General features: G+C 43.4%; 1 protein-coding gene across 2 annotated transcripts in view; it reads left to right on the top strand.

The window, feature by feature from the left end:
* Nucleotides 1-12,675, top strand: part of Tsg101 (tumor susceptibility 101) — a 31,407-nt gene extending 18,732 nt beyond the window's left edge. Inside the window, exons 7-10 of one of the 2 annotated variants that reach the window (XM_005357839.2) lie at nucleotides 1,848-1,939; nucleotides 9,951-10,153; nucleotides 11,203-11,442; nucleotides 12,324-12,675. In XM_005357839.2, coding sequence (XP_005357896.1) covers nucleotides 1,848-1,939; nucleotides 9,951-10,153; nucleotides 11,203-11,442; nucleotides 12,324-12,413 — 625 coding nt within the window. In that variant the 3' untranslated portion in view covers nucleotides 12,414-12,675. The remainder of the gene's footprint in view (nucleotides 1-1,847; nucleotides 1,940-9,950; nucleotides 10,154-11,202; nucleotides 11,443-12,323) is intronic. The other variant, XM_005357840.2, reaches the window with a different exon arrangement.

The following is a 12,675-nucleotide window of genomic DNA, read 5'->3' as shown; positions in this document are numbered from 1 at the left end:
TGTAGACCAGGCTGGTCTCGAACTCACAGAGATCCACCTGCCTCTGCCTCCCGAGTGCTGGGATTAAAGGCGTGCGCCACCACCGCTCGGCCCTGGTTTGGGGCTTTGAAATACTTGTTCCTTCCTTTTTGAGAAGGGGTTAGAGAAATGGCTTATTGGTTTTGAGCACTTCCTGCTTTTCCAGAGTGACCTGAGTCTGGTTCACAGTACCCAAACTGGGAGCGCCAGCTGCAGGGGACCTAGCACTCTTTTTTGTCTCCTGGCACCCACATGTGTATACCCATAAAGAAAAAATAGCTGGGCATCAGCACTCCGGAGGCAGAGGCAAGGTGGTATTTATGAATTCCAGGCCAACCAAGGATACATAACAAAACCTTGACTCGTTAAGTAAGACAAATAAAAATAAATCATTAGAAAGAAACTTTGGATTTTCCAGAATCTAAATTTAGGACTATTTATTAGAATGCATGAATGACACAGAACTACCGAGAAACAAAAGTCTTGTTTTTCTTTTTTTTTTTTTTTTTTTGTGGGGGGGACAGGGTTTCTCTGTAGCTTTGGGGCCTGTCCTGAAACTCGTTCTTATAGACCAGGCTGGCCTTGACTCACAGAGATCCACCTTCCTCTGCCTCCCAAGTGCTGGGATCAAAGGCGTGCGCCACCACTTAAAAGTTTTTTAAATTTTGTAAAGACTTGCTTTCAGATTGAATGTTTGAAGGCTTTGAAGGTTACCAATAAGCCTCAGACAAAATTTTAATACTGTTATACTCTGTAGACTAGAAATCAGAATGGAAAATTGCTCTTCTGTTACTAATGGGGTCTTTTCCTTAGGAATGCCTCTGTGAAGATAACCTTATATAGTCTGAGCCAAGCAAGAACACTTGACTATTGCTTGGTTGTTTTTTTTTTTTTTTTTATATATAGGAGCTTGCGGTTTTTAAGATGTATTTATTTTATATGTATGAGTGTTTTTCTCATGTGTATGTCTGTGCGTCACTTGCATACCTGGTGCCCTAAGAGGTGAGAAGAGGGTTTTGAATCCCCTGAAACTGGAGTTACGGACAGTTGCAAGCAACCCTGTGGGTGCTGGAAATTGAACCTGGCTACAAGAACAACTGAGCCATTTCTCCAGCAGGTCTGGAACCCATCACAAAGGCTGGGATTTTAGGTGTGCCATACCTTCAGGCTGTTGTGTATGTTGACTTGTTTTTCAGTTTCTGAGGTAGAGTCTCACTACATAGCCCATACTGACCTCTCTTTGGTTTTGAGACAGTCCTCCTCGCTGTCCTGGAATTCCCTGTGTAGACCAGGCTGGTCTCAGACTCACAGAGATCCACCTGCCTCTACCTCCTCAGTGATGGGATTAAAGGCGTGAGCCACTAACATCACACCTGACTTTTTTTTTTCTTTTTCTTTAAATGTGTATGAGCAATTTGTTTTCATGAATCTCTGTGTACCATATGAATGTGTGGTACCCACAAAGGTCAGAAGAGGGTATTGAATCCCCTGGAGCTAGAGTTATGGGTAACTATGAGCCAGCATGTGGGTGCTGGGAACCAAGCCTGGGTCCTCAGCAAGAGCAACAAGCACTCTTAAGCACTGAGCCAACTCTCTAGCCCCGGCCTCATATTCTTCCCAGATTGTAGGTGCACACTGCCATGCTGTCCTAACAGTTTAGTTTAAACCCAGTGTCATTAGTGGAATTTGCACATACTGTTCTTTGAATAAACATCTTCATCTCTAAAACTATAATTTCATTAATTAGCAATGTCAACTTCACCTTCTCGGTGGGGTTCTCATAGCACTAGGTGTTGGGTCATCTTCACGTTTGGTATTCTTTCCTGTAGTGCTTATCCTGGCTGTCCTTACCCACCTGCTGGCCCATACCCTGCCACAACAAGCTCCCAGTACCCTTCCCAGCCTCCGGTGACCACTGTTGGTAAGTATTGTGAGCATTTTATTGTTTACATAAGTCAAGATCTCCTGTGAAAAGTGTGTTTCATTTTTACCTATAAAATTTTAGGATTCTTTCATATAGGAAAGTCTGTAGTGATCAGTGTCCTGCAATGTGATTTAACATCCTATAAATGAGCCTTCTGCCATTTAGAAGTCTAAACGTATAGCTGATGGCTCACTAACTTTCCTGTTTGCCACATTCATACTGGTGAATCTCATGTGTTGAGTCGAGTCTGAAGGTCACCTTCACTATTCCAGCAGGTAACAGCTGGAATAGTCCTAAAGAAAAGCCCCCAAAGTAAGGTTAGGAACCATTAGCAGATCGTAGGGCTTTGTGTCCTGGCTGTGTGGAAACAGGTAAGAGCACCTATAGCAGAAAGCACCCGAGCGAGTCATGCACGAAAGGGTTGCACACCGGTGCTGTCTGTCTCACTCAGCGTGCCTCACTGTTGTCACGCAGTCACCTTCTGTTACTCGGCTACCTCTGCTTGGCCAGAGGACTTCTCTGCCGGAGCTTATGTCTTCTAACTTGCGCTGGGTTACCATTCCAGCATTTCCTTTCTTACCTCGTGGTCTGCTGCTGTTTGGCACATAAAAAATACCCTAAAACAACTTGAAGCTTCAGCTGCACTTCCTGATTTGCACCACCCCATTTCCTCCGTGCAGCAAGCGTCCTTGAATCTGCAGTCTGTCCTTGCTATCTTCAGCCCTTCTTCCCTTCCCTCTACCAGTCTTTTAAAACTGCTCTGTCAGAGTCATAGTGAGCTTTCTGAGTTTAAATCCAACGGCTGGTGCCTGCCATCTCCTCCTTGGTCTGTCTTCGATGTCTGACACAGTGGGCTGCTGCCAGCTTGATGCTCTTCCAGCGGACACACTTTGCTCTTTTCCTCCTGTATCACAGGTACTTGTGCTCAGTCTGCGGGGTCCTCCACTTAATGTTGGAATCCCTAGTTAGTTCTTGGTACTTTGACTCCTCACTCTGGTGGTACAGCTCTAAATGCCCCGTTGCTGGATTGTGCCCAGTCTGTGCCTCTCCCCTGACCTCTGCGGTCGTATATGCAGCTGCCTTCTTGCCGTCTGCACTTGATGTGAACAGACCTCTTAATTTACACTCAGCATGACTCAAGTTGAACACAGCTTACCCATCTCCATTGATACCTGTTCCGTGCTCTAACTCAAGTCGTCCTTGATTCCTCTAGAACCATCTTACCTTCAAAATATCTAGAGTCAGTACAAGTCACCATTATCTCGTCTAAATTACTGTATGAAAACCGGCAGCCCTTGCATTTGATACTGACAGAAGCAGCCTGAAGGATCTTACTCAAACATGAGTCGGTGATGTCACTCCTGCTAAAAGCCTCATTTCATGAGTCACTATAAATATTTTGAGCTTAAAAGGCTTTGTGGGATCCTGCCCCTCATCATTTCTGTTACCTTATCTCTTACTGTTCTCAAAGAATTTGTTCGTTGCTTATTTCTTTGTATTATTGTCAAACTCATTCTTCCCAATCTGTGCTGCCACCTCCTCAAACAGCTGGTGTGTGGCAGCTCACACGAGTATGTTTTGCTAAGTGCTTGAATGAATACAGGATGGCGTGAGGCTGGTATTTGTTAGGTTTTTTGATGTCATGAGCTCTGATATCAGGAGCTCATATCTGCCTTTGCTACTCAGACAGAGTCTGCTTCTATTGTCATTGCCTAGTAGCATAGCTTTGGTGAATTAAGATATGCTTGTCTTTCTTGTAATGTACTTCCCTTTATACAGTAAACTTTTGTTTTTGTTAATTTTGAGACAGGATCTCCCTGTATAATTCACTGGCCCAGAACTCAGTTTATAGACAGGCTGGACTTGAATTCATAGAGCTCTGCCTTCCTATGCTTCCCAAAAGTGCTGGCATTAAAGGCATGTGTTCTTATGTCTGGCCCTAAACAATATAATTTAAATTACTTGAATAAGAAATTAAAATGCGGGCTGGAGAGATGGCTCAGTGGTTAAGAGCATTGCCTGCTCTTCCAAAGGTCCTGAGTTCAATTCCCAGCAACCACATGGTGGCTCACAACCACCTGTAAAGAGGTCTGGCGCCCTCTTCTGGCGTTCAGGTATACAGACAGAATATTGTATACATAATAAATAAATAAATAAATAAATAAATAAATTTTAAAAATTGTTTAAGAAAAAAAGAAAGAAAAAAAGAAATTAAAATGCTGGGAGATCTTTAATTCAGTCTATAAGTTTAAAAGAACAAAATCAAAAAGAACAAAACTTCTGAATTTGGGACGGAAGAGATGGCTCAGTGGTTAAGAATACTGGCTGCTTTTCCAAGGGATCCAATGCCCTGGCCTCAAGTACCAGTCACACAAGATGTGCACAGAAATACATGCAGGCAAACATACATTTAAAATGAAAATATTTTTTTAAATCTACTCTTTGGGTTCAAGCAGCAACAGAGGAATAGGAGTAGAACAGTTAGTTGTCTTGTTTCTTAGATAATATAATTCCTTTGATCTCGATTATAAATATTTTTGTTTGTGTATGTCTGTCCTCAGCACTAGTTTGGTGGTCAGAGGACGTGTTGGGGAATCTGTACTGACTCCAGGGATTAAACTCAGGTTGTTGTGTTATTGGGCTTAGTAAATTACCTTTTGCCCATCAAAGACTTTTATAGTTAATTCATTTCATAACATCAATCTTGAAGAATTTTATGGCTTAGAAATTTTCCATTTATCCTCAAAATGGGCTGTTATGGAAAGTGATACATTTAAAAGTATATTTGATCTGGGATTCAAAAACAGTAAGTCCTTGGAAAAGTACTGTAGCCTATGACATGCCGTTTCCGCCATGAGCGCACAGCAGCCACCCTGTGTCGCCTGCACAAAGCTGGAGCAATGTTGAAGCAATGTTGAAGCTCTCTCTGCCTATAAAAGCTGTCATAAGCTCTGTGCCAAATTCCAGGTTGGCACTCGGTACTATCAATGAAACTTCTCTGCACGTAGTTGTTTGGAAGGTTTTCTCCTACTTCAGAAACCAACTTTTTGTATTATTATAAGAAGAAATAATCCTCATGGTTTGATCCACTTTCTGAGTAGATAATTTGTGTAACTCAGGCTCCATAGTTACCATACAGTAAGTAGTATTCTCCCGTATCTTTGGTTTTGTTTCCAGCAGTTTCTATCCACTGTCAGTTTCAGTCCCTAGGTATTATTTGTCTTTTTTCCTTATGTTTATGTACATATATGTCCCTGTGTGGTGTATGTGTGCAGATACGTGTGCACAAGTGTGAAGGGAGGCTGGAGGGCAACCTCAGGGGTCGTACGCTCCATTTTTGAAACAGGGCTGAGAAACAATTTTGTGGGCTTGGGTTAAGGGTGAAAAATCAGAAAAGTTGGGGCACAGAGATATTCGGTGGTTAAGAGCACACAGTGCTTTTCTAAAGGACCCAGATTTGATTCTCAGCATACACGTGGTGGTTGACAGCTGTCTGAAACTCTAGGTCCAGGAAATCTGACACCTTCTTCTGGCCTCTGCGGGTACTGCATGCATGTGGTATGCAGACATATTAAAAACTACCGTTTATCTTGTTTTCTAATAGGTTAATCATAGATTCACTAGTCTAAAATGGTGTCTTTTGGCTTACAGCAACAGTGATCATTAAGTACTGTTAGGGAACTGAGTGGCCTTCAATCGGGTATTGTGTCCACAGCACTTTAAAGATATTAACCTAATTATCTGAGGAATTGTCTTCTCGGGGAGGAAAATTGTGTCTTGTTTCCTAAGGGTCAAATTTGGTGATGAATATCATCTGACATAAAGTTTTAAGAATTTATTGTTGTTGTTGTTGTTATTATTATTATTATTATAAAAGTCTTTGACCTGTTTGTTTTTTGAGACAAGGTTTCTTGTGTAACAGTTCTGACTCTCCTGGAACTCACTTTGTAGACCAGGCTGGCCTCAAACTCACAGAGATCCACTTGCCTCTGCCTCCAAGTGCTGGGATTAAAGACATGTGCCAACACTACTCAGACCTTTTCTTTTGCTAATCTGGAATTGCAGAAGTCTACAGTCCTGAAAACTGAAGTAGAACATATGATTTCTCTTGAAGCACTTTAAAAAATAGTTTAAAAATAATGCTTCAAACAGTTCTTTTTTCTTCTTTTAGTGGTAAGGAGCTCACTAAATTTTGAACTAAAGTTTTGGGTTTGGGTTTTTTTTTTTAAGATTATTTTTATTTGTGTATGTGAGGGTACGGATGACCTCACACTGGAAGTCAGGTGGCTGTGAGCTCCATATCAATCCTGAGACGTGAACCCAGGTCTCTCATAAGTGCAGTAACTTCTCTCAGCCCTTGAGCTCTCCTGCCCCATTTTACCACTTCAGAAACCCATGAATTTTCTATTTTGCCTTTCAGTTTTCAGGTTATTTATTCTGGTTTTTTTTTTTGTTTGTTTGTTTTGTTTGTTGTTTTTTGAGGCAGGGTCTCACTGTACCTCTGACTGTTCTGAAACTCACCATGTAGACCATGCTGGCCTCTAACTCATCGAGATCCAGCTGCCATCTCTCACATTTTAATTAGAATTCTTGTCCTGTATGAAAGCATGCTGGATTTCAAGAGAGCTTGGATGTGTTTTATAGTAAAGTCTGTGTGACAAGAAGTTAGGATTGGTCTCATCCCAGCATCTGCAGCCTAACAGGGACTGTGACCTTTACAGGTAGGACATTGCTGTGTCCACTCTTTTTTTTTTAAATAAATCTTTTTATTTTTTTATTTAGTATACAGTATTCTGTCTGCTTGTATGCCTGCAGGCCAGAAGATGGCGCCAGACCTCATTACAGATGGTTGTGAGCCACCATGTGGTTGCTGGGAATTGAACTCAGGACCTTTGGAAGAGCAGGCAGTGCTCTTAACCACTGAGCCATCTCTCCAGCCCCTGTGTCCACTCTTAAGAAGAGTCTTGGACTTGCTGCTGCTATATAGTCTTTTTTTTTACCTTACATTCTCAACAATGTTTGCTGCTTGTGTTATGATGATAACTAATCGGACTCAGGAGAGATAGTCTTAGTCTGGTTTTGATTTGCATTTCCCTGTTGGGGAAACATGTTGAACAGCTTTCATGTATTTATTGACCATTTGTATTATTTTTGAGAACTGTTTGAACTTCAGACCCTCCTGCCTCGTGTCCTGTGGGTTGCAGCATGCCTGTTTGCAAGACAACAGGGATCGAGCCAGGGTTTGTACATGCCGAGCAAGCGCTCTCCCATCTGAGCCCTCATGTTAGTTACTTTTCTAGTGACTACAGAATGAACTGAAGGGTTATTTAACTCGGGGTTTGAGGCTACAGGCCTTCTTGCCAAGGAAGCCATGGTAGCAAGAATGTTGGGACAGCTGGTCACACTGCATCTGCAGCCAGGCAGCTCGGCTCTCTTTCTACTCTTTAGTCATTCTGGGCCCCCTGCCCGTGGAGAGGTGTCACCCACATTTATGTCTTCCCACCATGTCTCCCTCAGTTTTGTTTCCATGGTAAGTCTAAACCCTGTCAAACTGACAGGAAGATTGACATCACAGGTGCAGGAGTAATGAATGGCTCAGCAGTTAAGAACACTTGCTACTCGTGGAGAGATCCTAAATTCAGATCACAGCACCCATGTCAGATGTCTTACAGCCCCTGTAGTTCCAGCTAAATCCGTAGAGGATGCCCTCTTCTGGACCCCTCGAGCACCTGCACACGAGGCACAGAGAGACATTTAGATTAGCCATCATAGCTACATCTACAGCCCCCTTGACGTCTAATTTTTGAAGGTCATATGGATGCTAGAGTTGACGGAGACGTCCTCCTGTTCTGTGGGTGTCCACTCTGCTGTGTAGGACCTCTTAATTTGATGCGGTCCCATTTGTCACTTGCTATTTCCTGAGCTGTTGAAGACAGATTCAGAAAGTCATATTCTTTGCCTTTAAGTGTTTCCACTGTTTGCCATTGGAATTTTCAGTTTAGCTCCTGTTTAGTTGATTTTTACAGGTGAGAGACAGGTACCTAATTTCAGTCTTCTACACGGTAATGTTGGGTTTTCATGGTTCTTGCTTCTTTGGTAAAATCACATGGTAATGGACACTTGGGGTTATTTCTGACTGTTCTGTTCTGTTTCACAGGTCTGTATGCCCACTTTATGCCAGCTTTGTGCTGTGTTTGTAACACCAGCACTGTTCTTTCTGCTCAGGGTGGATTGGGCTGCTTGTGACCTTTTGTATTTCTGTATGGATTTTATTTGTTTGTTTGTTTGTTTATTATGCATACAACGTGCTATCAGAAGAGGTACCAGGTCTCATTATAGATGGTTATGAGCCACCATGTGGTTGCTGGGAATTGAATTCAGGTCCTCTGGAAGAGCAGCCAGTGCTTTTAACCTCTGAGCCATCTCTCTAGCCCCCTCTGTATGGATTTTTGTGGAGACTTCCTTGACCTAGTTTATAAGAACAATATAAATTCCAAAATTAAATGTATGTTCTTTAACATAGAAGTTGGAAATTTAAAATCAGTATGACATGATCCATTAGACCAGATATGGTAACTTGAACCAAATTTGTTGGTATGTTTATGTACAAAAAGACCCTTAACTTTTGATAGTTCAGATAACTCCTACAACACAGATAGATGGAATTCGGCACACTGTCATTGTTATTATCTGGGCACCTGACCACAGGGACAAGGACATTTTGTGTCTGACAAGCATAATAAAGTTTCATATGGGTTATTAAGATTTGGGACTTTTGAGACACAATTTCTGTGTGTAACCACCCTCCTGGAACTCTCTGTAGACCAGGCTGACCTTAAACCCTCAGTGATCCACCTGCCTCTGCCTCCCAAGTACTAGGATTAAAGGCGTGCGCCACCGTTAATCTGTAAAGAACCAGGGTCTTTTAAAGACTTTAAACTCCTATTCCTAATGTAGCTTTGTCAAAATGGGCACATAATAAGATAGCGGTCTTCAATGGTCTTCTCATCCCTCGGGTAGATTCTAAACTTTTGTAGGAAGTATTTCTTTTTATGTCATGCATGTTTGCTCTTGTGTGAGTTTTTGTGTACGAAGGGCATGCAGGAGCTCAGAGGGTAGAGTACCTGAAACTGGAGTGCAGGCAGTTGCAAGTGTCCATGTGTGTTCAGGGAACTGAAAGTGGAACCTTTGCAAGAGTTAGTAAGTGCTCTTAACCACTGAGCCATCTCTTCAGCCCCTCATCCTTGTTTAAAGAATACTTTACAAATTAGTACAGTGTAAGGAACCAGAGATTTCGATTTGGCCTTTATCCTGTCCTGATGACTGAATAGTTAAGTCCTTTTTTAAAATTAGTATTTGGGGTGTGTGTGTGTGTGTGTGTGTGTGTGTGTGTGTGTGTGTGTGTGTGTGTGTGTGTGTGTTTTGGTTCCCATAGTGTCCAGAAGAGGGCGTCACATCCCATGTAACTGCAGTTAACAGGCTTTTGTCAGCTGCCTGATTATGGATGCTCCTAACCACTGAACTGCTTTTCAACTCCTTTAAGTAAAAATGAGTCTGTGAATGGCACTTAAGAAATACAGCTCTTTGATGCGTTTAGCAGAAGAAATGTGTCCCATGTATGTTGAATGATGGTGTATGCACGCGTGTGTGTTTCTCACCTCCCGCATGTTGAAGCAGGGTCTCTCCTGGTTCTGCTGCTGGCCTATGACCTTCCATCCAGCTCTCCTGTTGCTGCCTCCTGTCTCAAGAGAGGAGTGCTGGAGTAACAGATGAGGGCCACTCATCCAGCTTTTTACGTGGGTCCCAGAAATTGAACGAGGGTTGCCAGGCTTGAGTGGCAATGACTTAGTAGTCTCAAACTTAGCAGTTCCAAGGCCACAACTCTCTGGAAACTGTCATATTGCTGGTTGCAGCTGTTTCTAGCAAAAGGATACGATTACAATTGACTTCTAAGTGCTGAGGGCCTACGCGAGCCTTGGGGTCCAGAGTCTGTGCCTTGTCTCCTCAGGTCCCAGCAGAGACGGTACAATCAGTGAGGACACCATTCGAGCGTCTCTCATCTCAGCAGTCAGTGACAAACTGAGATGGCGGATGAAGGAGGAGATGGACGGTGCCCAGGCAGAGCTCAATGCCTTGAAACGAACAGAGGAAGATCTGAAAAAGGGCCACCAGAAACTGGAAGAGATGGTCACCCGCTTAGATCAAGAAGTAGTAAGTAATACATCGGAGATTTCCATTTGGGGGCTAATTATAGCCCAGGCAAAGGAGGATGTGTGCACCGTGGGTGTAAAGTAGAAGCTGAGTGAACAGCAGGGTCTCCAGACAGATCGTAGCTCTCTCAGCAGAGTGGTGGCATGTGCCTATAGTCTTGGTTCTCAGGGACTGGGGCAGGAGGTCATCGGCTGAGGACACCGAGGAAAGGAGAGACTAGAGCACCTTGGGTCTCGAGCGCAGCCACATCTGCTCTCCTGGAAAGTGGGTGCTAGCGGAACATTGCCCTTTTTCCAGGAGAAGTGGTGAAGATCTGCAGGCCTCACACTACCTAAGAGAATAGTATTTCTAGATGTTGTTGGAGTCACTATTAAAAGTATCTTTGAGGGGCCTGGAGTGATGGTTCCGTGGTTAAGAGCACATACTGCTTTCCCTGCACCCACATCAAGCTGCTCACAAGTACCTGTTAACTCCAGCTCCAAAGAGTCTGACGTCTATTCCTGGCCTCCTTAATACCTGCACGCTTAGACGTGTGTATGCACACACGTATCTCTGCAGCTTCTCTGGTGTCATCATCCAGAGACATCTGGGGCCTCGAGGGCTTCACATCAGTGCAGCCTGTGACCCTTCACTCTCCAGCCTTTCTCTTGTGTTTGTATAAAGTGAGCATAGCAGTAGCCAACCATTTCAGTTCAGGAATGTGACACCAACGTGAGGTAGAGTCCGCAACCACCACACACGTCTCGATATTGCAGAAAGTGTTGTAGTCCTCTGAGTTGAATCTTGTCCGCAGACGGGGAAGTCCTCCTGTGGAAAAGTCTTGTTTGATGGTTGTCTGTGGGAGGGACTTCCTTTTGGAAAGCACCATGTGTCCCTTTCACAGCTGGGCTCATGTCAGGGACGGCAGATCCCTAACACGTCTTACCAGTGAGCTCTTGGAAGCACTCGCTCGGCTGCTTAAAGCCCTGTCGGAGGTTGGGTGCAGGTGTGTACGACAGGTGATCCTGCACAGATCAGTGTGAGTTACGTGTGGACTGTTCTGTTTTCAGGCTGAAGTTGATAAAAACATAGAACTTTTGAAAAAGAAGGATGAAGAACTAAGTTCTGCTCTGGAGAAAATGGAAAACCAATCAGAAAATAATGACATTGATGAAGTTATCATCCCCACAGCCCCACTATATAAACAGATTCTAAATCTGTATGCAGAGGAAAATGCTATTGAAGACACTATCTTCTACCTGGGAGAGGCCTTGAGGCGGGGAGTGATAGACCTGGATGTGTTCCTGAAGGTAGGCTTTCTTCCTCCTCGCGGGGCTTTGCTGCAGGTTCATGGCAGGGCAGCTTGGGATAAGCATCCCCCCAGACTTCCTTCTTCTGCCTCCCCAGTCACACCACCTAAATGTGAGATTATCACCCACCCCTGTTTTGTTTTGGTTTTAATCCAGTAATGTCTTAGAATTGGATAATTTTAGATGAGTTTTTCCAGATCAAATAGTCCTAGAAGGAAGTGGGCTATCCTTTTAAATGCAGGTTATCTCTGGCTTGCTAATACTGAACAGACCTGAAGATGTAGTAAGCTTTGTTTGTTGCTGTCTGTTGGGTCATGGAGAATATGGGCTTAGTAACCAGCCACTCTGTATTTTTGACCTGGTTCCTGCTGACAGCTCAGTGTTCATGCAAGCTGGGCAGGGCACTTTGGTAAGTGGCTGTGTGTAAGCTAGAAATCACAAAGAAGGCTCTTTACCACTGTCTTCTGGCAGGGCCTATGCCATAAGAAAAGATGTGAATAGAGAGGCAAGAGAAGTAAGCTGTTTTCTGGACATTGACGAGAGTTAACCCATTTCTCCTCATCTCTTCCTTTTCTCTTAGTCAAGAGACAGTTTGGTGACTTGTATTAAGCTTAAGCTTGTATGTTTTCCTATTATCTTGGTGTCTCAAGGTGTAGGTGGGGGCTGGGACACTTACCTGTTGTGTGCCGAGGATTCAATCCCAGTACTGCAAAGCCAAACAAAGCCCCCTGAGCTAGATCCTGCAGTTTTTAAAGCCATGTATACATGTAATATGATAAGGGTTCCAAAGCTTGCTAAATATATTTAGGATTGGTAGATGCTCTCTGACCTCATGCCTGGGTCAAAGCCATTCTAAACTGTTAGCATTTCCTCCCTCCTAGCATGTCCGCCTCCTGTCCCGGAAACAATTCCAACTGAGGGCACTTATGCAAAAAGCCAGAAAGACTGCCGGACTTAGTGACCTCTACTGACTTCCGAGCTCAACTGGAGACGGACCTCTTCGTAAAGCCTTCTTCTTTTCTTTTCCTTTCTCTCATCAGTAGGACCCAGAATAAGTTATTGCAGTTTATCATTCGAGTGTTAAATATTTTGAATCAATAATATATTTTCTGTTTTCTTTGGGTAAAGACTGGCTTTTATTAATGCACTTTCTACCCTCTGTAAGCTTTCTGTGCTGTGTTGGGACTGACTGGGCTAAATAAAATTTGTTGCATAATTTCTTTCTGGACTTGA

The sequence above is a fragment of the Microtus ochrogaster genome, chromosome 22, assembly GCF_000317375.1.
Source record: "Microtus ochrogaster isolate Prairie Vole_2 chromosome 22, MicOch1.0, whole genome shotgun sequence".
NCBI lineage: Eukaryota > Metazoa > Chordata > Mammalia > Rodentia > Cricetidae > Microtus > Microtus ochrogaster.
Note: the sequence above shows the minus strand (reverse complement) of the source record. Positions and strands in the feature narration are given on the sequence as shown.